We start from the raw sequence: 27,590 nt of genomic DNA, 5'->3' as shown, positions 1-27,590 counted from the left end.
GATCCGCTGCCACTCTCCTGAGGCTGTACCATAGTAATTTATTGGAGAATAGTTTGCTAAGCTACTATGGCACTCTGCAGGCTCATTTGCACACTACACTCAACAATCACGATGACAGCAATATGGGCTTGCAGCACAGCAAGCTTTCTTTACATGTCAAATGTTGGCTGACTGCTACTTGTGCTGCAGTGGAAACTTTGACCAGTCCTCTGACCAGCTGCATTATGATTCAATCTAACATTGTGTCAAAAGGGTTGACCAGCAGGATGTTGCCCAGTATGGAAGGTTTGAATTGAACAGAAAGGCTGGATAGGCTGAGACTGTTTTTACTGGAATGTAGGAGGTTGAGAGGCAACCTTTGTAGAGGTTTATAAAATAATGAGGGATGTAGATAAGGTTAATGGTAAATGTCATTTCTCTAGGATGGGGACACGTTTTTAAGGTGAAAGGAGAGAGATTTTAAAAAGATATGGGGGCAATTTTTTTTTTTACACAGAGAGTGGTTCACGTGTGGTTTAAACTTCCTGAGGAAGTGCTGGGTGTAGGTACAATTACAATGTTTAAAAGGCATTTGAAGTTTTTTTCTATTCATCACAATAATTGTTATTTCCTTCATGAATATAGATGCATCTGTCCCCTCTAATTAGGTCCTGCTGCAGCCTGCTGGTTGAAACTTGTCCTGTAAGAGACAGGGAAGGGTACTAATGCACGTTGTTCAAACTGTTTGGATGTGGTTCTAATGCTTGAGTAACTGGTAGTATGTGAGCATGCTGAGAGACAGAAGTGTGAGGTATGCAGCAGTCCTAAGTGTGTGCGGATGTGGTGAAAGGTGAATGTCAAGGTTGTGGACTGATTGACAGAGATTGTTGGTAGGTTTGTGAAGGGAGTGTGGTAAATGAACAGTGTGCAATGAAATGGTGCAATTGCTAGGATATGACAATGGAAGGTACAGTCATTAACTTTGGTCATTTGCATGAGATCCTTGAATGTCTTGCAGCACTACAATCAGGTCCTTGAGACTTCACTCCTGACATTGTCTATTGTGATTCTCTGCTCTCTGAACATAGGAATGAAAAGATTTCAATCCATTTATAGATAGATGACATCTCTTCTTCTATATTTGCCTCCACCAAAGCTTCACAATAGTGCCCACGTATTTGGGAGCTTGTGTTTTCCCACGTTGTGCCATTCTTCAAAGTTTTCCAGATCTGAATCACTTTTTGCATGTCTGCCAGCACCTGTTCCTGTAACTGCACCTCTGCTTGAAGACCTGTTAGTTCTGGCTTGATGCTGAAGTTGTTGAAATAGACAGGTAGCCCAAGCTTGTGTGATGTTTGCATCACGATCAACAAGCATATGATATTTAAGTATTGTGATTTCTGCACCTCTTTTTAGAGATCAATCACATTTTGTTCCCTGTACATTAGGAATCTTGTAACTTTTAGTTATACAGCTAGGGAAGAATTCTTTCATCGTAAACATAAGTTTCTCTGTTCCAGATTTATGTAAGCTGCTTGAAATGTGATATTTTCTATATTCTGTGAGATCTGTAATAAACTTTCTGCTCCTTTGCCCAAACAACAATGTTAGAATCTACAACTCATAATGTAAGTAAAATTTTAAAATAAGCATATATAAGGCAGGAGTTTGAAAGGATTGCAGAGTTAAAACAGTACAAGGAACAAAATTATATGTGATGGATTTTCAATCTTAAAATGTTACCTTTATAAAATTCCAAAGATAATCTACCAAATCTTTCATGTCACAACAGGAAGCAAAGAGATTTTCCAACATAGATAAGTCGTGGATGAAGATCATGAGCCGTGCCCATGAAATTCCTAACGTGGTTCAGTGCTGTACAGGAGAAGAAGCCATGGTCCATCTGTTACCACATCTCTTAGAACAACTTGAAATGTGTCAGAAATCATTAACTGGGTAAATGCTGTAATGGTGGCAAATAGTGTTAACTTTGAGATTACTAATAATTGTGACTAAAAAATTGAGATATTTAGTTTGGGATTTTAGGTACGTTAAAATGAATAACCAGGCTGCAAAGAGCAGAGGTGTAACAGCCTGTTCCTGCTTTTCAAGCAAGTGAGAATGCTTCAGTCCTCTGCACTGTTCTCTCTCCCTTTCATTAGTGATCTTTGGATAGATCTTCAAATAATTAAAATGGGCAAGCTGGATCAAAAGGCATCTTTCTCTGCTGTGAGATTCTATATTTCTAGGTCCTTGCTCATATTATTTCTTCCCAGGCCTCTGCCAAACAATGCTGGCATTTCATGCGATGTAAAAAGGTTTTCCTAGAGTCTTGTATTCTCTTGTCTGATTTGGATTGTGATTCTTTCTTGTTACCGTAATTCAAAATATTTACTCGTTTATTTTTTCCCAATGGGGAATGGTAAGTGTTCAAACCAAAGCTTAGTTTTAATGACATATTTGTCACTTTCTTTCCTGTTGCTATTACATAACAGCTATCTGGAAAAGAAGCGCATGGTGTTTCCAAGGTTCTTCTTTGTATCAGACCCTACTCTGCTGGAAATTCTGGGACAAGCTTCCGATTCGCATACTATACAAGCTCATTTGCTTCATGTATTTGACAATATTAAAATGGTACTATTCCATGAGAAGGTGAGTTTGAATTGTTTAAGTAACTAATATAAGAAAATATTCCTTCAGGGTCTTTTACTATGAAATTAACCCCATGTAATGAAATAGCACCATTGCAGGGCATGCAGAGATGGGAAAGTTTGGATTGTTGTAGGTACCCAATGTATAGAATTAGCACTGGCACAATAAACAAAATAGGCAAATCACTTCCTTCTGGCATTTTTGTGATTCTGCCATTACATTTAACTAAAAATAATAACATTTAAACTTTTTGATCCATTTCACATTCCTGTTTCCACTTTGCCATTTGTCCTATTCTTGATGGAGAGGGCAGAGGTTCAAGGTAATTGGCAAAAAGAACCAGTGGAGACATGATGAGAAATCTCTTTATGCAGCGAGTGGCTCGGATTTGGGATGCATGGCCTGACAGGATTCCTGTGCAGATTTGATCGTAGCTCAAACGTGAATTGGATAAATAACTTGAATGACAAAAACTTTTCAGATGTTGAGTAAATAGTGGGAGAGTAGGCCTAACTGAATTGCTCTTTGAATGATTTGCTGCAATCAATAAGCTGAATAGCCTCCTTTTGTGCTATACTCTATGATTATATCAGTATCTTTCAAAACACAGAAGAGTTGTTGGCCTTGAGTATTGCAGCTGATGATGTCTATAGCCTGTCCATGGAGTAAACTGTGTACATGACAGAGAATATTAGTACTTCCTTGGCACTTATGTTGCACTCAATCCGCCCACGACTCTGGGCTTTGTCAGGGTTGAAGCCTCTTTCTTCTCCATACAAGGCCAAAAGCATAAAACGGAGACCATTGTCAGAGACGCACAATGTAGGGAAGTCACCCGATTTCTATTTCTCATTGGAGCCATCATAGAATTGGAGCTGCTTGCTAAATTGCAGAAATAGACCTCAGCTGGGCATCTAAACTGAGATTGTGGTTTTGATTTATGAAACAATATATGATTCCATTAAACAAATTAAATTTGGGGCCCTTGCAAAACCAAAACCACTGAATTGCAACTGATTTTTCCAGGGTCAGTTGGCACACTGATCATGTTCTTAGTGATATGGATACCTGCTATTTGTAAAGGAAGGACATTATCTGATCTCACAAGTTTTGGAATTAGTTCTTCCCCTTGTAGTATGTATCTAGATATTCTTTCATACTAAATCTATTTAAATATAAAACAGAGAACTGCAGAACACAGGGGAAGCACTGGACTAGCGGTATTGTCACTAGACTATTAATCTGGACACTCAGGTAATGTTCTGGGGATATGGGTTTGAATCACACCACAGCAGATGGTGAGGTTTGCATTCAATTAAAAACATCTGGTATTAAGAATCTAATGAAATCATTGTTGATTGTTGGAAAAACCATCTGGTTCACTGGTGTCCTTTAGGGAAGGGATCTGGCCTGGCCTTCATGTGACCCCAGATCTACAGCAATGTGGTTGACTCTTAACTGCTCTCTGTGCAATTCGGGATGGACAATAAATGCTGGCTTGGCCGCAATGCCCACATTTCCATTAACAAATTAAAAAAGAAATGCTAAAGATTTGAAACAAACAGAAAGAAAAATTGCTGGGGAAACTCAACAGGTCTGGCAGCATCTGCGGAGAGAAATTAATGTTTTGAGTACAGTGACCCTTCTTCAGAACAGGGTTCTGGAGGATTCTGTCGAATAGAATTTCTGAAGGATTGTCACTGGACTCAAAATGTTAATTGTTTCTTCTCTACAGATGCTGCCAGCTATTTCTGTTTTTCTGTCTGAATATAACTCGTTTTGGTTGTTGCTTTTACACTAATTCCAGTTTTCACTTTCATTGCTGTGCTTTTGCTACCTATATGTGCTGTTGCAGATTTGAATTCAAAGTTATTCAAATTTATCACTTGTGTATATATATAATTAATTTCCTTATCTGCACATCATCACTGTTCACTGGTTTTCAGAGTTTAAGCTCCTGCCTTTCTTATATTCTAGCTGCACAATCATGTAACATTTCTTTTTAGTGATTGGATTAGAGCAAAAGTGATTTGGAATAGTCCACCATATTTATTAGAAAACTTTGGAGTTTAAAATGCACTACTTAATTTCAAACTTTCTGATATTTTTTAAAAAGTGCACAAACAGCCTCTGGTGGTTTTATATAGTATTGCTGAGATCGTGTTAATAAATGGAAAGACCTGTTTCTAGATGTTTTGAACTAACCTGTTCAGAGGTGTTATTACTTATCTTTAGAGCAAGTGGGACTCGAAACCGAGGCCTCCTGGTTTAGATGTAGGGGCACTACCACCACAAGAGTCTTTAAGACATGTATCAATGTAATTCCTTCTCAGGTCTAAGAGAAGTAATACAAAACACTTCATATGCAATTAATTACATTGAAGTACACTGACTGTAGTCATTCTCGCAAAGTTAGGAGACACTGGGCTGAAGTTTATTCACTATCTTTGGGCGGGAAACATTTGTATATCTACAAATTGCTCCATGCTTGCTTTTACAAGTAGCGGGAGAGATGCAATTATTTCTCAATTAAGGGTCTCATCCACTACCATTTTGATTAATTGGGAGGCAGTAGAGGCCAGTCTTGAACATGTAGCCTGCTAGGTTTAACCCTGTGGATTGCTGGCCAGTTATAAGTAGGAGGGATTCCTCTCGTCAGTCTCCAGTGTCACTTAGAGGCTCCTTCCCACAGCTTTGTCTTTCCATGTCCTACTTGTCCATCCTGTTCAACTCCCCAATCAGGACCTATCAGCCTTGCCCCAGTGAAATTCCAGATATACCTGAAAGTTCATTTCTATCTCCGACTCTGCCTTCTTTAATCTCCCCCTAGCAATAGCAATATTCACCACCCATACTGGCACTACCAGTGTGCAGAGGTGCCCACATCCAATTACTCAGCTCTATGAGGCTGGAAATCCTCCTGGAGATAAATGGAAGACCTGCCTGTTTCTAATTAAACAACCATCGCTCAAATAATTTAAAGCAGGGCCAAGCCAGTAAAATGGAAGCAGGCTTCCCCTCAACATATAAGGGGCCTTCCCTCATTGTCTCACCTATTATGGTCACAATTAAGTTTCACAACCAACTTTTCTGTTCATGTTGTTTCAAGGAAGAGGGTTGAGCTGGATTCTGAAAGAACATTCTGCAATTCTTTGAACAAGGTCAAAAGATCTTTGACTTCCACCTGCAGTTTAAAATCTTAAGCAAAGGACAGTCACTCAAATAAAACACTGCAATGTCTAAATTTTACGCTTAAATCCTGATCTTGAACTTGGAACCATGAAAATTGAATCAGTAACGACACTGCTGTTAATTGAATCAGGCTGACAAAGTGCAGAGGCAAGAATTCCTCGAGGCCTTATTGACAGTGAATAATTGTAAATAGATTCCTTCAGAATTTTTTCTAAAGTATTTGGTCATAGGATGTTGGTGTCACTGGCTGTGTCAACATTTATTGGCCATCTCTACGTGCCCTTGAGAATTCAGTGGTGAGCTATCCTCTTGAGTTGCAGTCCTTGGGGGCAGGGACAGTCATAATGCTGTTAGGAAATGTGTTCCAGAATTTTGACCCAGTGATAGTGAGAGAATAGCGATATGGTTCCAAGTCAGGATATTATTTGGCTTGGAAGGGTAATTGCAGGATTGCAGGTGGTGTTGTTACCATGGATCTGCTGCCTATTTGTCTTTATGGTGATAGAGGTGATAGGTTTGAAGTATATTTATGATTCTGCAATGAATTTTGTCAATGAAAATCTTCATAATACGTGAATAATGTCATGCACTTAGAATAGAATTTATGCCGTCCCTCAACGCAAGTTAGCAGGTAGGGACCTTAAATTGATTGGGCAAAAAATGTCCACTTAAGAGCCCCATATCACTGTCATTAGTATTTAATAAGTTTGTGGTAGTCACAATGTGGGAAGTCTGAAAAATGAACATATTGAGAACAATCTATTCTTCTCTAGTAATGCCAACCAGTGAATCCCATCCTGTGACCCCATCCACCCTCCCTGTGGTGTGGGTCTCTTACTGCTATTGGTCTCTGGATATATTGCTGGAAACTACCACTGCTCCTCACTGAGGACAATGTGGAAGTGTCAGCCTTTAATTGGCTAGCAGCTCTTGGGGAATTGGGTTTCCACCCCTCAAGTTTTATTTTAATCCCAAGGCAGGCCTGCTGTTGACCACAAGTGTCAAACTGGCACCTGATGTGGCAGGTTTTCCCATAAGGAGGCAATACAGGGCTGTTGCTGGCTCATCAGTCAGCAGGCAAGACTCCAATTTACTTGGATTGATTTCCATCTTTAGTAACTAGAGGAATTCTTACCAATCAAAAACTTATCTAATTAGTTTTTATGAAAAGATTAAGTAAAATGATGTCTTTTTATAATTGTGGTGTCAGATGTGTGCAATGTACAGCAATGTATTAAACTGTGGAAATATGGTTCCTATCACAATCCAGTATTTTGCGCCAAAGGTACACATTTTTACATACAGATCTATGATCGCATATTGGCTGTGTGCTCCAGGGAAGGGGACACGATTGAACTTGATAAACCAGTTATAACAGAAGGAAATGTTGAAGTTTGGCTGAATTCTCTGCTTAAGGAGTCTCAAAGTTCACTTCATGGTATTATTCGGAATGCTGCCTATGTAATACAGGAAGAACATTTTAATCTTATTGACTTCCTGAATACATCCTGTGCCCAGGTAAGTTCTGAAATCTATTAATTAGCATGTTATTTTGTTCTCAACCAATTTAAAAAACATGTTTTGAAAGCTGATTGTAATCCAAATTTATAAATGAATGAATTCTTTCTCAACTTTAATGGCTGGATCACCAAGATTTATTGCTCAGAAAGGAGGTTTTTTAAAATATATATACAGCCATGAACATGATTTTCTCATACGTTAATAATTTAGTAGGGAGCTGAATTTTTGTTGCTTCGGGTTCAGATAGGACACCAACATTTATCAGGTTTTTGATCTGTAAGCATTGATTTCTGTCGATATGCTAATGGAAACAAAATGCAAAGCTCAGATTATAATTTAGTTTTTGGCGCAATCTACAATGGTAATCACAAATGAACTCTGGATGCTCATTTTATTTGACCCCAAGGCTGTTTGCAACAACCTATTTGTTTATTTGTCTGAAGAAGATCCTAGACAGAAGGATTGGGCCCACCTCCAAAATCGCCCTCATGGTCACTAAGATGGGGCACATCACACCAAATTTCATGAGTGTGAGGGTATTAGCGCCCGCGCTGAACATGTACCAAAAGTATGCATAGCAACAGTCAGCTGTGATGTGTTAGTACTCAATATTTCAGCTACTGCCTTCACTTAATCTCTCACAGTTGAACATGTGGTTAGTACTGTAGCAGAAGGAACCCTTCTCACCCTCACGCCTCCAGTCCTGCCCCAATGCTATTCAAAGCAATCGGCAAAGGCTCCAAAATCAAAATATTGAGGTTGCTAGAAATATGAAATAAGAATGGAAAATGCTAGAAAATACTCAGCATGTCTGAAGAGAGAAACGAGTTAATATTTCTGGTGTCTTTTCATTATAATTGGAAACGATAGAAATGTATTAGCTCCTAACGAGATGAAATGGGCGTGGTAGAAAAAACAAGATAGAAGATCTGTGATAAGACTGAAGATGGGGAGATATTAAATGACAAAACATTGATGGAGCAGAGCCAAAGGGAGTCATCAGCTATCCCTCAATTTGATGACTGCAGGGGAGGTGTGATTGGCAGAAAAATAAACAGCTGCCATCTAAAAAGAAAACCAGAAAAAAACATTGAGCCAAATCTTATTTTTTTGACAAAGTGCAAGTTGCATCAGGTTTTTTTTTGAAGGCTTTTTCACTGTGAGGCCTAGTAGTTCTCTAGCCCTATCTTACCAACTTGCCGCATTAATTACCCCATTCCTATGGCCTCTTTCATGTTCAATTTCCACCCCATCTTACCAGGTGCCATTCCCAAAACAACGCACTGCTGAACAGATATTCACTGAAAGACTGGTATTCTTCGCAATTGTGCCATCTTCAAAAGGCCACTGTACGCCTGGACAAGCATTGGCAATCTGACATTGTCCCTCACTGGCAAGAGTATGGCACAAAGCTGCACTGCCCACAGCACATAGAACATAGAACATAGAACATAGAACATTACAGCGCAGTACAGGCCCTTCGGCCCTCGATGTTGCGCCGACCTGTGAAACCAATCTGAAGCCCATCTAACCTAAACTATTCCATTATCATCCATATGTTTATCCAATGACCATTTAAATGCCCTTAAAGTGGGCGAGTCTACTATTTTTGCAGGCAGGGCATTCCACGCCCTTACTACTCTCTGAGTAAAGAACCTACCTCTGACATCTGTCCTATATCTATCACCCCTCAATTTAAAGCTATGTCCCCTCGTGCTAGCCATCACCATCCGAGGAAAAAGGCTCCCACTGTCCACCCTATCTAATCCTCTGATCATCTTGTATGTCTCTATCAAGTCACCTCTTAACCTTCTTCTCTCTAACGAAAACAGCCTCAAAACCCTCAGCCTTTCCTCATAAGACCTTCCCTCCATACCAGGCAACATCCTGGTAAATCTCCTCTGCACCCTTTCCAATGCTTCCACATCCTTCCTATAATACGGTGACCAGAACTGTACGCAATACTCCAATACATAGCTGGCATGGCTGACATTCCCTCAGCATTTAATTATCACGCCACAGACTTTACTTGTCCTTAGCTACATCCTGTCTGAACACCCTCTCAGTCAGATACTCTGTCCCCAGTGTGCACTGTAGACCTGCATCTTATCATTGTCCAGTCGGGAAACATTACAAACAGACACACCATTGGCCAAAAACAAGGCAACACAAGAAAAGCAAAGAGAGGCTGAACCTTGCTCCCAAGATGCCAAAAAGATTTCAGCATATTATAAAGTGGGGGTTGAACCCTCCAGCCCCGACAACTAAAACCAAAAGAACCAAAGAAGTGCCTTGCCCTATAATCCGTTAAAAGGAGTGTGAGAAGGGGTGTAATCCGTTTTTTCAGCAACTTCGAGTGGTGAAGTAAAATTAACCCTTGAAAGTCACTTTACAATCAACAAGTAACAATTTATTTATCTAACTCTAACAGTGAACAAATTAACTGAATTATTAACAAACCAAATATAACCCTTCTAACTACTAACCATTCCCGATTAAAACAAGATTCTAATGGTATGCTGTTCAAATAAATACAAGTCTCACTTATATAAAGCAAACGTTTTAAAATAGAATTTAGTCTTTTGAAATTACAGCTAGGTTACCTGTCTTCTGGAATGTTCTGTGACTTCTCTGTCGAATATTCTGTCAGGAACACCTTCTCTGACAAATTCTTCTGTCAGGAATATTAACTAGTTGTGCTGTAGATGCCTTTGATTTTGATGGTGCTTTCTCTAAAACTTAGAGAAGACTGTGAGAGCTAGCAATTTTCTCTTGAGAGCTGTTAACTCTTGCAGATGGCAGTTCACCATCCTCTTTGCCCAACTGCCACTTCTTTTATACCCTTGATGATATATCAAAATTCCTTACAATATATTTGGCCTTTTATTGTCAAAACCATCGGATTTAAATTTAATTGGTTTTTGGTATCTGAATGCCTGGTGCAAATTAAATAGCTAAATTCAAAACTTGTTGACTTGATAACAAAACAAAAAACTGCTGCATGGCCTGCTGACTGTGCAGCCTTTTGATACAAATGTACCAATTCAGGAGCTCTGTTCACCTGCAAACCCACAAGCTGCTGCCCACAGACATCCTTTTTGAGTCTCTAAGCATAGAAAGCACACCATCTTTTAAAGGAACCACGTACTGCTTTCCCCCTAGCATTTTACAAACACCAAATTCAAACGTCCTGCCTCCCAGTCCACAAATACTCTACCAACTTCGCAACAAGCATCTTGACCAACAACTATTTTACAAAGTATGATTGTCTACTGCACCCAACCCACATTTATTGCAACTGGGTATCTGTGAGGTACAATCTGGCTTGTAACACCCGTACAGCTGAAGCCTTCATGGACAAGAACAGCTTCCTTGTCCCCAGTGTCCTCATCCTTGGAAGACTGACCTTGCACTCTCAGTTCCTCAGCATCTATCTCATTGCCAGACCTAATTGTGCAGGGCACAGCATGTCAAGATAATGCAGCAGACTCTGTTTGGACTAAACTGGAGGGACTTCTTAGACTGGTCCAAGCAATGGAACCACATCATCAGAGGCCCTGTTGTTTGCTCCATCATGGTCCTGGTTGAGGCTTGGTCTGCATGCATTCCATATCAGTCAGAAGGTTGTGCAAAAGTGTCATGAGCTATGGTCGCTTCAGGTAGTCCTTATTACCAACCTTGTAAGGGCCTTGGACCCTCAAACATACCAGGATTATGAGGGCGCTCCAGGATGTAGGAGTTGTAGCAGCTGCCAGAGTAGCGGACACACACTTTCAGGAAGTGTTAGCATGATCACCTAAACATTTATCGAACGGAACCCTGTTGATGAGTTCTAGAGCATTGTGATATGACCTTATCAGTACCACATGTATGCAGTCAATGGCACCCTGGACCTGGGGGATCCCAGCAATGTTATTGAATCTAGCTGACCTCATCACTTGAGAACAAAACAAACTGGTCTGATCTTGCACATATGGTTTTGATCCTGATACTTTGTGGTTGCATGATTAAGAGATCCCACACAGGTCAGTTGTCACTTCCTAGAAAGAATCAGTCGCATAAATGTTCAGTGCAGTAGTGACCTTCACAGCTACTGGGAGAGGGTGGCCTCACATTTCTACAGCCCTCAGGTCCCACTGTATCATCCATCACAGTTCCAGGAACACAGAGTCTGCATTGGCACTGTACCTTGCTTATGTTCAGGAACTTGAGTTGAGACCAGAATACTCTGAACTTTTGAGCACCCCACACATTGTAAGGGTCCGTGCGACTGCGATCTCTCCATGAGCTGGGTGCACCTGATTCTCTGTGCCAGCTTGTTGTGGTGCCGGGGCTTGTGTCATCAGTCTTGCTCCTCCTGCATTTGTCTTCACTTTCCTAGGTAGGCAGCCGCAGCAACCAACACGCCACCAGCAGCAGGGCCCATGACTGTCAGTGGATAGACTTACAACAAGAATAGAAGGAATGGAAGAGTTTCATGGATCTCAGAACAGTCATTGGTGGCATACCTTGCAGCTGAGGGCTCAGCACACTTCACCATGCAGTGAGACATGCTAGACAGAGTTAACCAGGGTCATTCCTATATTTGTCATCCACATTCAGTTTCAGCATGTGCAATGACTTGGTGTAGGTTTTGCATTTCTGTGTGGCTTCAGCTCAACACAAGCCTCCACATCAAATATAAACTTCACATTGCATTCAGCACAGGCTAGCATAATACATACATGACCACCAAGGTCTTGCAGTTGCTTGTTTCACACAGGATCTTTGGAAGTTGAATGACAAGTGTTCCTCCTTCAGCCATAACTTAACTTTTGTACCATTATTGCTGATAACTTCAACATAATTGGGATGTCCAAGTTAAATTTGCAGGCACCAATAGCATGTGACAAATTGACTTTGACCAGCACCTGACCCGAAATGTTCCAGACATCATCTAGATCAGTACTGCAGTTGTGTAGCACAAATTACTTACCAATTATCAGGACAAGACTGAATGCTATACAAATCTTGCTGCATTGGATGATGGACAACTTCATTATGTGCAAACAGGACTCGACACTGAAATAATTAGTGACCATTCCCATTCTAACTAAATGACGAACAGAAGGTCATTCATGAACCAACTAAGATATCTGAAGCGAGGACACTATAATGAGGAGCCTCTGTAGTAGTAATATCCTGGGGCTAAGGTAATTAACCTCCAACAACCATATCCAGCTTTGTTTTGTGTTAACTGTGACTTCAGAAAACATAATTTTTTTTCCAGATCCTAGTGGAATGAGGACTCGTGGATGTCATGCTTGATCATATACTATCTTGACTCTCACTGTCACCTGACTTATGGAATTCAGCTCATTTCTGAACATTTGTACTAAGGCTGTAACATCACTAACCTGATTGTTGGTGAATAGATTGTTAATGCAGAACTCATTAAAATTGTTATTAATGCTCGTCACAGATTGGCCTTCTTGGAATTCAGATGATTTGGACTAGAGATGTTCAAGATGCCGTAAAACTTTCAAAGGTTGACAGTAAAATCATGCAGACAACAAACCAGTACTTTTTGGAAATTCTTAATATGCTGATTGATAGGACAACCAAAGATTTAAATCTTAAAGAGCGTGTGAAGTATGAGACTCTAATCACAATCCACGTCCATCAAAGAGATATCTTCAATCAGCTGGTAAATAGTTTTACTCTACCTTAGATGCAACAGTTTTTCTTCTTGTTAATCTGTACATATATTAACTTTTTGGTGGATATCAGAATATAAATTATGTCAAAACAAATATTTTAAATTATTTTTGTCATCTGAAATGATATCCATCCAAAACATTGGTATAATATTTAATTTTTCAAAAAATGGATTTGGGAAATACAGTGATATGAATTTTTGTCTTCCTTCTTAATCACCCTATCAAAAAGTTTCAGCATACCTAAATCAAAATATCTTATTCCGAGGAATTTTTTTTGTACCCCTTCTTCCCTTTCTCTTCTTGTTATCTGTATTTTGCTACTCTGCACAGATATATTTCCTGTCCATTTAAATGTGGGTGTCTTCAGTACTTTTGGTGGTTTAGGTTGTACGAGGTGAATTTTCATGCAGTTTGTATAGAAAACCATCTATAAAGAGCCAAAATATATCTAACTTCTATTTAATGGGTAATGTCTTTTTGCCTTTACTGTGAATCTGACCATTGATCGCAGTTACATCGAGTCCACTGTTTTCAGCCATCAACAAATAAAAGCAGTCTTAATTTTGATTTAACAGGGATAGAGATGTTCCTTGTTTGGATAATAATTACGACTTGAGTACTGTTTTCATTCTTTTAATCTCTTACAGTACAGGATGCAGATAAAATCTCCAACTGATTTTGAATGGTTGAAGCAGTGCAGGTTCTATTTCATTGAAGATACTGACAAAATGCAGATATCAATTACTGATGTGGATTTTCATTATCAAAATGAGTTTCTGGGGTGCACTGATAGATTGGTTATTACTCCACTCACTGACAGGTACAAACTTTGCTCCTTTTGAAGTTGAATAGCTGAAGTCTGAATGATGGCATTGTGTTCCTGGAATGCATGGCCAAAACACATTTTTCTGCATGTCATTTTGTGGCCTTTTGCAGTCCATTTTTTAAATTCACTTGTGGGCTGTGGGCATCACTGGCTGGCCAGCATTTATTACCCATCTCTAGTTACCTTTGAGAAGTTACCGCCTAACTATTCTTATCAAGTACAAAGTAACTTGGAATGGTATTATTCAGGATTCTATCAGGAGATATTTTTACATTTGCTAATTCAAGGTGAATGGACTAATTTGGTTCATTTTGTAGTTTATTTTGAATAAGCCCTGATCCCATTAAGCTCCAAGAATTAAAGCTGACAGCAGATTGCACAACTCAGTTCCAGTCTTTTGTTCCTGGTACATCAGTAACTCTACTTTCTGACCCTCTTTTCTGATATTCTTTTTCTTTTCCTCTTATTTTTATCCTTGAAGTTGCAGAAAGCCAGATCCAGTACCAGTTGTTTCACCAAATCTGAGCGTCAATTACCAAACCCTCTCAAATGAGCAGACAAAGAGTTCAATTTATTGTGCAGCATGTGTTACCATCATCCTTCTCTCAACCAACTTCTCTCTAAGCTCCAAGAATAGCTTTTTTGCATGCATTTGTTTATTTCCACACATTTATATGCAAACATTTCTTCATTACCACACAGGGCACCTGGTGTCCAGTTTGATGTAGCAAATTGCTTTGTGCTATTGGTCCAAACAGACATAGTGCTGAGATAACAAGGTGTGGAGTTAGATGAACACAGCAGGCCAAGCAGCATCAGAGGAGCAGGAAAGCTGAAGTTTTGGGTCTGGGCCCTTCTTCAGAAATGGGGGAGTGGAAGGGGATTCTGAAACAAATAGAGAGAGAGGGGGAGGCGGATGGAAGATGGATAAAGGAACAGATAGGTGGAGAGGAGACGGACAGGTCAAGGAGGTGGGGATGGAGCCCGTAAAGGTGAGTGTAGGTGGGGAGTTAGGGTGGGGTTTGGTCAGTCCAGGGAAGATGGACAGTTCAAGGAGACAGGGATGAGGCTGGTAGGTAGGAGGTGGGAGGAGTGGATAGATGGGAGAAAGGACAGACAGGTTAGGGAGGCGGGGACGAGCTGAGCTGGTTTTGGGATGCGGTCGGGAGTGGGGAGATTTTGAAGCTTGTGAAGTCCACATTGATACCATTGGACTACAGGGTTCCCAAGCGAAATATGAGGTGCTGTTCCTGCAACCTTCGGGTGGCATCATTGTGGCAGCTTTTTATTCTTTTTGCTGAATATTTTCAAATTACTATGAGAGGGAGAAGATAGAATCAGAGGTAACGGTATTACAACTGAATAAAGGCGACCACAGAAATATGAGGGAGGAGCTGGGCAGAATTGATTGGAAGAGGAACCTAGCAGGAAAGACAGTGGAACAGCAATGGCTGGAGTTTCTGGGAGTAATTCAAGAGACGCAGCAAAAATTCATCCCAAGGAAAAAGAAGCATGGTACAGGGAGGATGAAGCAACCATGGCTGACTCAGGAAATCAGGATAGCATAAAAGCAAAAGAGAAAGAATATAATGTGGCGAAGAGCAGTGGGAAACCAGAGGACTGGGAAGCTTACAAAGACCAACAGAGGGCAACGAAAAAAAAAGGAGGGAGAAGATTAAATATGAGGGTAAGCTAGCCAGTAATATAAATGAAGACTGTAAGAGTTTCTTTAGGTATATAAAGGGCAAAAGAGAAGCAAAAGTGGACATTAGACCACTGGAAAATGACGGTGGAGAGATAGTAGTAGAGAACAAGGAAATGGCTGAGGAACTGAATAATTACTTCACGTCAGTCTTCACGGTGGAAGACACAAGTAATCTCCCAAAAATTCAAGACAGTCAGGAGGCAGAGCTAAGTATGGTGGCCATCACCAAGGAAAAGGTGCTAGTAAAATCGATTGGCCTGAAGGTGGGTAAATAACCTGGACCAGATGGACTACACACCAGAGTTCTAAAGGAGATAGCTGAAGGGATAGTGGAAGCGGTAGTGGTGATTTTTCAGGAATCGCTAGAGTCAGGAGGGTCCCAGAGGACTGGAAAATCGCTAACGTGACACCCCTGTTTAAAAAGGGAGTAAGGCAAAAAAAGGAAAATTACAGGCCGATTAGCCTAACCTGAGTCTTGGGTAAGATTTTGGAGTCCATTGTAAAGGATGAGATTTCTGAATATTTGGAAGTGTATAGTAAAGCAGGGCAAAGTCAGCATGGTTTCATCAAGGGGAGGTCATGCCTGACAAATCTGCTAGAATTCTTTGAGGAAGTAACGAGCAGGGTAGATCAAGGAGAGCCAATGGATGTTATCTACCTGGACTTCAAGAAGGCCTTCGGCAAGGTGCCGCACAGGAGGCTGCTGAGTAAGATAAGGGCCCATGATGTTAGAGGCGAGCTGCTAGCATGGATAGAGGATTGGCTGTCTGGCAGAAAGCAGAGAGTGGGGATAAAAGGGTCTTTCTCAGATGGCAGCCGGTGACAAGTGGTGTTCCGCAAGGGTCAGTGTTGGGACCACAACTTTTCACTTTATACATTAATGATCTAGATGAAGGAACTGTGGGCATTCTGGCTAAGTTTGCAGACGATACAAATATAGTTAGAGGGACAGGTAGTATTGAGGAGGTGGGAAGGCTGCAGAAGGATTTCGACAGGTTAGGAGAGTGGACAAAGAAGTGGCAGATGGAGTACAACATGGGAAGGTTTGAGGTCATGCACTTTGGTAAGAAGAATAAAAGCATGGACTATTTTCTAAATGAGGAGAAAATTCAGAAGTCTGAAGTGCAAAGAGACTTGGGAGTTCTAGTCCACGATTCTCTCAAGGTAAACTTGCAGGTTGAGCCAGTAGCCAGGAAGGCAAATACAATGTTGGCATTTATTTTGAGAGGACTTGAATATAAAAGCAGGGATGTACTCTTGAGGCTTTATAAGGCTCTGGTCAGGCCACATTTGGAGTATTGTGTGCAGTTTTGGGCCCCATATCTCAGGAAGGTTCTGGAGCGGGTTCAGAGGAGTTCACGAGAATGGTCGCAGGAATGGAAAGCTTAACATATGAGGAACGTTTGAGGACTCTGGGACTATACTCATCGGAGTTTAGAAGGATAAGGGAGGATCTAATTGAAACTTACAGAATACTGAATGGCCTGGACAGAGTGGATGTTGGGCAGATGCTTCCATTGGTAGGAGAGACTAGGACCTGAGGGCACAGCCTTAGAGTAAAGGGAAGACCTTTTAGAATGGAGATAAGGAGAAACTTCTTCAGCCAGAGAGTGGTGAATCTATGGAATTCACTGCCACACAAGGCAGTGAAGGCCAGGTCATTGAATACATTTAAGACTGAGATAGATAGGTTCTTGATAATCAAGGGGATCAAGGGTTACGGGGAGTAAGCGGGAGAATGGGGTTGAGGAACTTATCAGCCATGATTGAATGGCGGAGCAGACTTGATGGGCCGAATGGTCTAATTTCTGCTCCTATGTCTTATGGTCTTATGATCTTATGGTAAAGTACGTCACAAGCATTTAGTTTTATTTTATCCAGCTGTTTTCTGCACTTGCAATATAACTGCACACTGTGATAATTGGCACAAGATCATTTTTACTCTTGATATTGGTTCCTTGTGATTCTTGGCAGAATCAAATTGTCATTTGAAAAATCTTCTACAAATATGAAAATGCCATAAATAATATTTAAACTCTGAGTGGCAGAATTGTGATACATGGGCTCGGAATTTCCTACAGCCATTGTAATAACATATTTTCTTCGAAGTTAAGGTGAAAAAGTCACAGCAAGTTATGGAATAAGTGGCTTTTGTTACTACAATGACATAGTGTCTTAAAAATATTCAATGATTCTGCCTCCACCACTTTCCAGCAAAGAGAGTTTCAAGGATTCATAACCCTCCAAGAGAACACATTTCTCCTCGTCTTAAATGGAAGTCCCTTTATTTTTAAATGGTGTCCCTTAAATGGTTTCTCCCATAAAGGTATGCATCCTTTTAGCAACCATTTTGTCACGTCCTCTCAGGATCTTTTATAAAATGCCTTTCTTCTGTAATATGTTGAAAAGAAATATTTTAACTTTCAGCAAATAAGTAAGGTCTTGGATAAATCAAAAATCAAATGAAAGAAATAGATTATAAAATAGAATCATAGAATCAAACAGCATGAGAGGAGGGCATTTGACCTGCTATACCTGTGCTGGGCAGCTGTACTGACAAGTTTCTGATTGGTGAGGAATATTATCTGAAAATTGTAGAACAAGGAGAACCGGTTGAAAATTGCTATGCACAATGGAGGAGGGCAAAAAATTTGAGGAATGTAGAAACTATGAAAAATTAAAATTGAGAATAGATAAGTCCGACATTAAAAATATGTCATTTAAAACAATTATTAATTTGGAAGAAATGGTTTGTGAATAACTTTTTAACAAGTGCAGTTACCTTCCTCTGAGTGGCCCAATGCAAACTATACTTTGATCGGTATCATTGGAATCTTGGGAATACGTTAAATAAATTTTGTTGTTGCAGGTTGGGACATCTCCCAAATTGTGAAACTATAATTTCTCAAACAGCACAACACCAATTTTAAACACAGAATGCTTGTCCAACTTTAAATTAAAATAAATGCTGGCAATGTTCATTGGAAATCTGATCAATCAACTATACTTGCAAAATATTACTTTTTGTTGCAGAGCTATCTGTTACCTCTTGTACTTCTGCTATCCTTGCTGCGGAGTGTTCAAATCAGCTTTCCAACAAACTTTGTTGTAAATTTGTCACAGGAGGTTCGGGCAGCCTGCTTAATGTTCACTAGTTGTTGGCCACATCACACTTGCAGGAAGTTCTAGGCATGGTGGCTCAGTGGTTAGCACTACTGCCTCACAGGACCAGGGACCCGGGTTCGATCTCAGCCTCTGGCAACTGTCTGCGTGGAGTTTGCACATTCTTCTTGTGTCTGCGTGGGTTTCCTCTGGGTGCTCCGGTTTCCTCCCACAGTCCAAAGATGTCCAGGGTAGGTGGATTGGCCATGCTAAATTGCCCATTGTGCCCAGGGATGTTTAGGTTAGGTGAGTTAGACATGGGAAATTAGGGGAATGGGTCTGGAAGGATGTTCTTAGGTGGGGCAGTGTGGACTTGTTGGGCTGAATGGCCTGTTTCCACGCTGTCGGGATTGTATGATCTATGATGACCATTTTGATCAAATATAAAAGAAACACTAGCTAACTGGTGCTTCTACAAGTGGTATTCTCATTTGTCCATGGAATTATATTTTTGGATTCTGCCACCAGGTATTGGCCAATTCTCTTCAAAACTACATTTCCTAAAGAACTGAATACTTTCAATTCAATTTATAATGTAATTTCTTTTTAGGTGCTACATTACTTTAGCCCAGGCAATGGGGATGAATATGGGTGGTGCTCCCACAGGCCCTGCTGGCACAGGAAAAACCGAAACAGTTAAAGACATGGGCAAATGCTTGGGCAAGTATGTGGTTGTATTCAACTGTTCGGATCAAATGGACTTCCGAGGCCTTGGCCGAATCTTCAAAGGTAATGGATATAAGATAATGACCATTTGACCAGTGGCGACTGCCTGTTACACAATGAAATTGAATTGGTCTATGCTATTTTTAATCATTATTTTTAGGACTGGCACAGTCAGGTTCTTGGGGATGTTTTGATGAATTCAATCGTATTGACTTGCCTGTACTTTCGGTAGCTGCTCAGCAAATAGCCATCATCCTTACTTGCAAAAAGGAACGCAGGAAATGTTTTATATTTACAGACAGTGAGACAATTGAAATGAACCCAGAGTTTGGCATCTTTCTTACAATGGTGAGAAGCAATCATTTTTGTTATGTGACAAACTTCATTTTATTGATAAATTGAAAGAATAATTATTGGCTGCAAGGGGGTGACTATTATATTATTGGCATTACTTCCTTTATTAGTCATATCCCTTTTTTTAATTCAATCATGGTAAGTGGGTGTCACTGGCTGGGCCTGCATTTATTGCCCATCCCTAGTTGCCCTTGAGAAGGTGGTAATGAGCTGCCTTCTTGAACTGCTGTAGTCCATGTGCGGTAGAGACACCCACAATGCTTTTTGAAGGTAATTTCAGGATTTTGACCCTATGGCAGTGAAGGAATGCCAATATATTTCCACGTGAGGCTGGGGAGTGGCTTTGAAGGGAATTTGCAAGATGTACTGTGCTCATGTATCTGCTACTTCTGTCCTTCCAGAATGGAAGTTGTCGTGGGTTTGGGAGATGCTGTCTAAGGACCCCAAGTTAAATTCTGCAGTGCATCTTGTAGATAGTGCACTGCTGCTACTGAGGGTCAGTGGTGGAGCCATGAAGTACATATTTTAAATAGGATTGCTACTGTTGTAATCAAACAAAAATCAACAAAGGAAACAGGGTTTCTGTCTGATTGGGACCTGAACTCCACAATGCAATTGCAATTAATAGAAACATGATGTCTTTCTTAACCATTGAATGTAATATATTTAACAGAAAATAGATTTTAATGCTGAAAATAAAATTTGAAGCTTTCCTCCACTAAATAGAACCCAGGATATGCTGGACGACAGGAACTTCCGGAAAACCTCAAGATTAATTTCCGGTCAGTGGCTATGATGGTACCTGATCGACAGATCATCATCCGTGTCAAGCTGGCAAGCTGTGGGTTCATAGACAATGTTGCCCTGGCTTGCAAGTTCTTCATGCTTTACAAACTGTGTGAGGAGCAGCTCTCCAAACAGGTTAGTGTACCAGCCTGAATCCCTGAAAACTTAATAACTTTCCTGAAGATAAAATAATGCACAATATGTCGGTGGTCCTTGAATGAGTAGAGAAATTAAAATGAGATTTAACAACAATGACATTTGCCAAATCAAGGGCTGATCATGCAAAAGAATATTGCATGGATCACATATTCCAGAAGGAAAGCAAAAAGGGCTAAGAGATGGTATGAGCTAAGACTTAAAGAGAACTTAAAGAGAAATAGTAATTGTGTTTATCAATACAAATTTTAAAATAATGTATGGTTAAAGAAAAGATAGGGATGACTTGAGATGAAATGGGGTGAAGGGATTGCAGGAATATCAAATGAGTACTGCACCTCAGTTTTTACGAGACCAAAACAGTTCAACCCAAGATGTACAAGCAAGAAGTGGAGAAATTAGGCAGGAAGAAACTTGTAATGAAAGAATTACTGATAAAAGCAACAGGTCCTGAGGGCGCACACATTAGCTTATCAAAGAAACTCAAAAGAAATAGTCGAGGCATTGGCCACAATCTTCCATCATTTTTGTATATGGAAATGGTACTGCAGGATTGGATGTGATCTTTAAAATATTCTTGAATATTGAAGTTTTTCCAGAGGGCTGGAAAGTTTCCAGTATCACAGCCCTATTCAAGAATAGTGCATGTGCAGAAGAAACTAATAAAGCAAGAATCTTGCATATTCAAATGAAGTACAGCTAATAATAAAGTATTATCAGCACACTGCTTTTTTGAATGTATGTTATGCTGCACTATACTTCTGGCAACATATTCCAGAGCTATTTTCTGTTCTGTTGAATTGGAGTTTCTTTATTCTTGTGGTGTTAATGTTTGCAAGATGTTTAGCATTTTTGTTGAGCTGACTTACTGATGTAATAAATGGTCAAAAATTTTCATTCCATTGTGGATTTAGAAATTGAACTGGGCGCTTTCTCCTCAACATTCACCTTTGCTCTGTAAATTTCTCAGGTTGAACCTAAAGGAGCTTTTGGTGACTGTTCTCAGTCACGTTTCCTGGAGATATAAATATATAAAAGATATAAATAAAGGAGAAGCATTACAACAAGTTCATTGATGCATCAGGCTCCCAAAACTCAAACTGAAAATTCATTGGGACAACAGCAGTCATTACAGGCAAAGGATTGTTAGTCAAAAATAGCAAGCAACAGATTGGCAACTGGTTTATTGCAAATGAACCAGAAAATATATTAGGGAGCTGAGCTGTACTTAATTCAGGCTTACTGTGTGCTAGGCATGTAAAATCTTGTCTAACCTTTAAGAAGGTTCTCTATATGGTTACAGAATTAAACTAAGCCAGTCACTAGACTGTGCTCAAGAACTGTATTCATATTTGTTTGTTGTTTTTATCCCACTTATCAATGTTTGGATGGCCAAATTATTGACTAGAAGAATGTATACTTATATTGTATTTTATCACATCACTCAGGAAAATCGTAGAAAGATTACGGGAAAGAAGGATGCTATTTGGCCCATTGTGTCTATGCTGACTCTGCAAGAGCAACTCACTTCGTATCACTCCCTCACTTTTTCTCCATAACTGTATAATTTTTTTCCATTCACATATTTGTCGAATTCTTTTGAAAACCACTATTTAATCTGATATTTATCTTGTATTGCTTCTCTTCCTTCTTCCTAGCAAAATGAATCATTTCACACTTCTTTGCTTCAAACTTCATCTACTGCTTATCTTCCTATTTCACCAAACTGTTTCTGTCCTTATGAAATATTTTACATTCCTTCTCATAGTGTGCAATGTTCCAAATTTTGTATCATTTGAAAGTTTTGAAATCTTGTCCTGTACACAAGTCTAAATCATCAATGTATATCAGTAAAAAAAGGAAGCCTAACCCTGGTCCTGGAAACTGCACTTTGTTTTCATTTAGTTTGAAAGCTAATCATTTAGCATTGCATTCAGTTTCCTGTAATTCAACCAGTTTCTTTGCTGCTAATATTCTTTTTATTCTGCGAACTCTTAGTTTGCTGTCATGCCTTCTATATGGACTTTATCAAATGTCTTTGAAGTCTATGTATACCACATCAATTGCATTACCCACATTAACATTCTCTATCACTTAATCAAAAATCTCAAAGAAGTTATCATAGACATGATTTTGTCCTTAACAAATCTGTGCTGACTTTCCGTAAACAATCCATATTTGACCTTTTTGACTGTTAATTTGTTCCAGATTATCATTTCTAAAAGCTTTTCCACAGCTGATGATATTAAACTGACTGGCCAGTACTTATTAGTTTAATCCTCTTTTGTATAAGATTATCAAATATTCAATTCTTAAGTTCTCTAGAACCACCACTATATCTAAGGAGATTTGGCAGATTATGGGCAGTGCTGCTGTCATTTCCACCCTTGCCTCTTTTTTTTTGTACCCTTGGATCATGGGCGTCTGTTTGCTCTGTTAGCTGGATAGCTGGTTTGTAAAACAGAGCGATGCCAACAATGTGGCTTCAATTCCTGCACCAGCTGAGGTTACCATAAGAAGTCTCCTTTTCAACCTCTCCCCTCGTCTGAGGTGGGGTGACCCTCAGATTAAACCACCACCAGTCATCTTTCTCTGATGAGAGAGCATCCCTATGTTCTTCTGGGACTATGGTGACTTTTGGATGCGTCTTATTTGAACTAGGTGACTTAATAAGTGTAAGATCAGCCTCACTATAACACTTCCTCTTTATTAATTTTTAGATCTTTTACTGTTTCAGGTATCTCCTTAGTTAAGACAAATTAAAAGTACGCAGCCAACCCCCTTCTTCTAAGCGATCCTTATCTATAAGATTGTGATTGGCTCCACTCTACCTCTTACCATCTTCTTCCATAATCAGAAATACATCTCGTAATATAAAATACTTAGAAATACAATCACTAGTTTTAGTGCACAAATATGCCGACTATTTTGTACTTAGCAATGCCCAAAAACAATAATGAGATAAATAACCAGATAATGTTATAGCAGTGTGGGTAAGCAGCAGGATTTTCCTGCTATTCTTTGAAGATTGACATGGACCCTATTTTCCAAATCATTGGGTTCATAATTCATTTTATTTCCTTGGAGATAACTATGAACTGAAGTATCAGTTACTGTTGGGATGCCATGTAAAATGAGATTAAATAGTTTCAGTTCAGTTCCTGGAGAGCATGGCTAATGTCTCAATTGTTACTAATTCAGAACTAATTAACAATTACACTCAAACCAGAATCTAGCATGTTTGTGAAATGACAGAAAGTGCAAAACTGATGTAGTTCTTGTTGCTATTCTGAGATTGGGCATCAGGCATCTCATTGGGTGTATAAAATTTTACTTTACATCTGATTATACAGCATCTAGCCTAGGAATGCAATGTGCAAAACTGGGTAAAGGGAAGAGTTTGAATCCACAACATTAACATCCCTGGCATTAGTGTGCCTAAAAATTAAAGTAGAAATAAAGAATAAATGAGAATTCAATGCAGTTTTATAGCCCATACTTGACCATGCAAATTGAAGAGTATTAACAGAATATCCTAAAGTTTAATCTTGAGTGCAATTCATAAGTATAGAAATTAACTTTCTCTCCTCTACTACGATTACTGTCTCTGTGTTTCAGGTTCATTATGATTTTGGACTTCGCAATATTTTATCTGTTTTACGAACGCTTGGTGCTGTCAAGCGAGCTAGCCCTGAAGATACCGAATCTACGATTGTCATGAGAGTCCTTCGAGATATGAATCTTTCCAAACTGGTCATTTGATTTTCTAATTATTTGTTTTGCTGGCATTTATGTTACCCCAACTTATGCCATAAGTTAGTTTTTTTTGTGTGTTAAAATGCTAAAATATTATAGCCTCACATACAGAGTTGAATATTGAGGTTGGTTGGCTCGCTGAGCTGGTTTGTTGTTCCGCAGATGTTTTGTTACTGTGCTTGGTAACATCCTCAATGCAGCCTCTGATGAAGCGTCGGTGTGTTTTCCCGCCTGGTTTTTAAACTCTGGGGTCCGTTGCGATGGATTGCCTCACTTCCGGGTTTCCTCCGTAGTGGAATGTATATGGGGTCGAGTTCAATGTGTTTATTAATAGCATGCTTCGTGGAGTGCCATGCTTCCAGGAATTCTAGTGCTTGTCTCTGCCTAGCCTGTCCCAGGATCTTGGTGTTGTCCCAGTCGAAGTCGTGGTTCTCCTTGTCCATGTGGATTGAGATGAGTGAGTATTGGTCGTGTCACTCATCTCAATCCACATGGACAAGGAGAACTATGACTTCGACTGGGACAACACCAAGATCCTGGGACAGGCTAGGCAGAGACAAGCACTAGAATTCCTGGAAGCATGGCACTCCACGAAGCATGCTATTAATAAACACATTGAACTCGACCCCATATACATTCCACTACGGAGGAAACCCGGAAGTGAGGCAATCCATCGCAACGGACCCCAGAGTTTAAAAACCAGACGGGAAAACACACCGACGCTTCATATGAGGCTACACTGATGATGTTACCAAGCACGGTAACGAAACGTCTGCGGAACAACAAACCAGCTCGGCGAGCCAACCAATCTCAACACCCACAACCCGAGCTACAGATCTACTCCAAAGCCTTAGAGAGTTGAATATTCTGAACAATCTTATCACTGACAATTGGTAAAAGAGGTGGAAGTTGTGTAAAGAAGGTGTGAGTTCCAAACACACAGTATGTTGGGGGAATGTACCAGGTAATTTTTATGAAACGATTTTAGGCCCATATGTGTGACCAACTCATGATAACCTAAATCATTTTGGTTCAAAAATACATAAAATAATTGACTACAAAATTTTAAAAACATTATGGAAGACAACTGAGGATAGATTGATAGCAGTAGACTGCTGAACCAGAACAAGAAAACTTGCAGTAAAATTTTATGACATAATGCAAGACTCCATGGAATGAAGTCACAGCAAAGCACAAAAATATGTTGTTTCCTTCCTGAAACACAGCAAGTATTACTTGTTGTTTTTTACAAGGCCCTAAAGCATGTTTGGATCTCGAATTTCTAGTTGACCATCAACTGTGCTGCCAGATTAGAAGTGGGAGGTCAGCCCAAGAGGGAGAGGTAGTAGCCTCAGCACTGATGCTTGGGGGCCAACCTCCTTTTCTGGTCTACAACATGAACCTAAATAATTGCTGAAGTCCGTTCAACCCATGGTGTGCATGTGAGGTATTAGTATTAGTATTTCACTCTCTCTGACTTCTGTTTACAGATTGATGAGGATGAGCCACTATTTCTCAGCCTGATAGAGGATTTGTTTGCTGGTATTCAGTTGGATAAGTCTGGTTATCCTGAGTTTGAAGCTGCTATTGACAAACAGGTACTGGTGTGAGCTATTTGTACAGCTTTTAGCAACATTCTGTAATAGAGAATGCCTTCCTGGTGAATTGCCTGGCAGTTTCAAATTAATATTCCAAAGTAGAAAATGGGATTGATTGAATACATTTTGAAAAGTTCAGTGTATTTAAGTAATGAAAATTAAATACTACTGAGTGTTAATTTTAGAGGTAGTAATTATTTAACAACTATATATGACTTTGTTTTCAGATTGAAGATGGAGGCCTAGTAAAACATACACCATGGAGACTGAAGGTTATCCAGTTGTTTGAAACGCAGAGTGTACGACATGGTATGATGACGCTGGGCCCAAGTGGTGCTGGAAAGACAACTTGTATTCATACCCTCATGAAGGCTATGACAGGTAAAGATATTCCTGGCACAAAGGGAGGCAATGGCTTAGTGGTATTATCGCTGGACTGTTAATCCAGAGACCCAGATAATGTTCTGGGGACCTGGGTTCGAATCCTGCCATGGCCGATGGTGGAATTTGAATTCAATAAATCTAATGATGATCGTGAATCCATTGTCGATTGTCAGGAAAAACCCATCTGATTCATTAATGTCCTGTCGGGAAGGAAACTGCCATCCTTACCTGGTCTGGCCTACATGTGACTCCAGACCCACAGCAATGTGGTTGACTCTTCACTGTCCTCTGGGCAATTAAGGATGGGCAATAAATGCTGCCTAGCCAGCGATGCCTTGATCCCGTGAATGAATAAGGAAAAAAAAAAACAACCATTTTTAAAAATTGTAGTGCTGACTGTGAAAATGTCTAGTTGCGTTAAAGTAGAAAAATAACCAATGCATGCTAAATTGTTGATATACCGTGTGTGGTAAAGTGAATAAGAGAAGAATGTGTTACTTGCTTCTACTGGTTATGCAAGTAGAGATTTACAATTGTTTAACCTGCATCATGTTTCATGATTTGTACCTTGTACTCAGTTTCCCCATTGTGAGTTTGTGGGAACATTAATTGAACATGGCTTAAGGTCATTGCTTAAATGGTGATCTCATGAATTTCACACAAACTTATTTATACTTTTGTAACCAAACGTGCACAATACAATTTCAATCCCTTTGTAGTTTATTAAGGAGCACCATGCTTAATCAAAAAAGGACATAAGCGGTGTTGAGGAAGAGTGTGAAAGAATACATCACCCTGAAAGAGAACATGTAATCTGTATTAATTGATGAAGTAGATCTTTGGTATAGGTGGGTTCCTGGATTTATCTTTTCAACCCCTATGGTAAAGTTCTGTTTAAAATGGTGACAAAATTTAAAGAAGTTGTCTGATCCAGCTGGAGTGTATACAGAATACTCGGTAAGATATTTTCCATAGCACACTTGTGTAGTAGACTCGTGTAGGCAAAATTACCACATAGCAAAGATCCAATTGAGGAAGCATATAAGAGGAAATGAACCAACTCGTATTTGGGTTGACAGGATCTTTACATAATAAATCTGTTTGCAAACATAAATCTGATAGCATTAAAGTAACAGCAGCTGTGTGGATGCAGA

At 39.7% G+C, this 27,590-nt stretch overlaps 1 protein-coding gene across 1 annotated transcript in view; it reads left to right on the top strand.

Annotated features, from left to right (window-relative positions):
* Positions 1–27,590, top strand: part of LOC109919602 (dynein axonemal heavy chain 5-like) — a 251,683-nt gene that overhangs the window by 123,132 nt on the left and 100,961 nt on the right. The window contains exons 31-41 of the mRNA XM_048605989.1: positions 1,772–1,935; positions 2,475–2,631; positions 7,129–7,341; positions 12,806–13,030; positions 13,691–13,863; positions 19,287–19,465; positions 19,563–19,750; positions 20,483–20,677; positions 24,317–24,451; positions 25,945–26,052; positions 26,280–26,433. Coding sequence (XP_048461946.1) covers positions 1,772–1,935; positions 2,475–2,631; positions 7,129–7,341; positions 12,806–13,030; positions 13,691–13,863; positions 19,287–19,465; positions 19,563–19,750; positions 20,483–20,677; positions 24,317–24,451; positions 25,945–26,052; positions 26,280–26,433 — 1,891 coding nt within the window. The remainder of the gene's footprint in view (positions 1–1,771; positions 1,936–2,474; positions 2,632–7,128; positions 7,342–12,805; positions 13,031–13,690; positions 13,864–19,286; positions 19,466–19,562; positions 19,751–20,482; positions 20,678–24,316; positions 24,452–25,944; positions 26,053–26,279; positions 26,434–27,590) is intronic.

This window comes from Rhincodon typus, chromosome 15, assembly GCF_021869965.1.
Source record: "Rhincodon typus isolate 14 chromosome 15, sRhiTyp1.1, whole genome shotgun sequence".
Lineage (NCBI taxonomy): Eukaryota > Metazoa > Chordata > Chondrichthyes > Orectolobiformes > Rhincodontidae > Rhincodon > Rhincodon typus.
The sequence above is the reverse complement of the archived record's forward strand: the minus strand, read 5'-3'. Positions and strand labels throughout refer to the sequence as shown.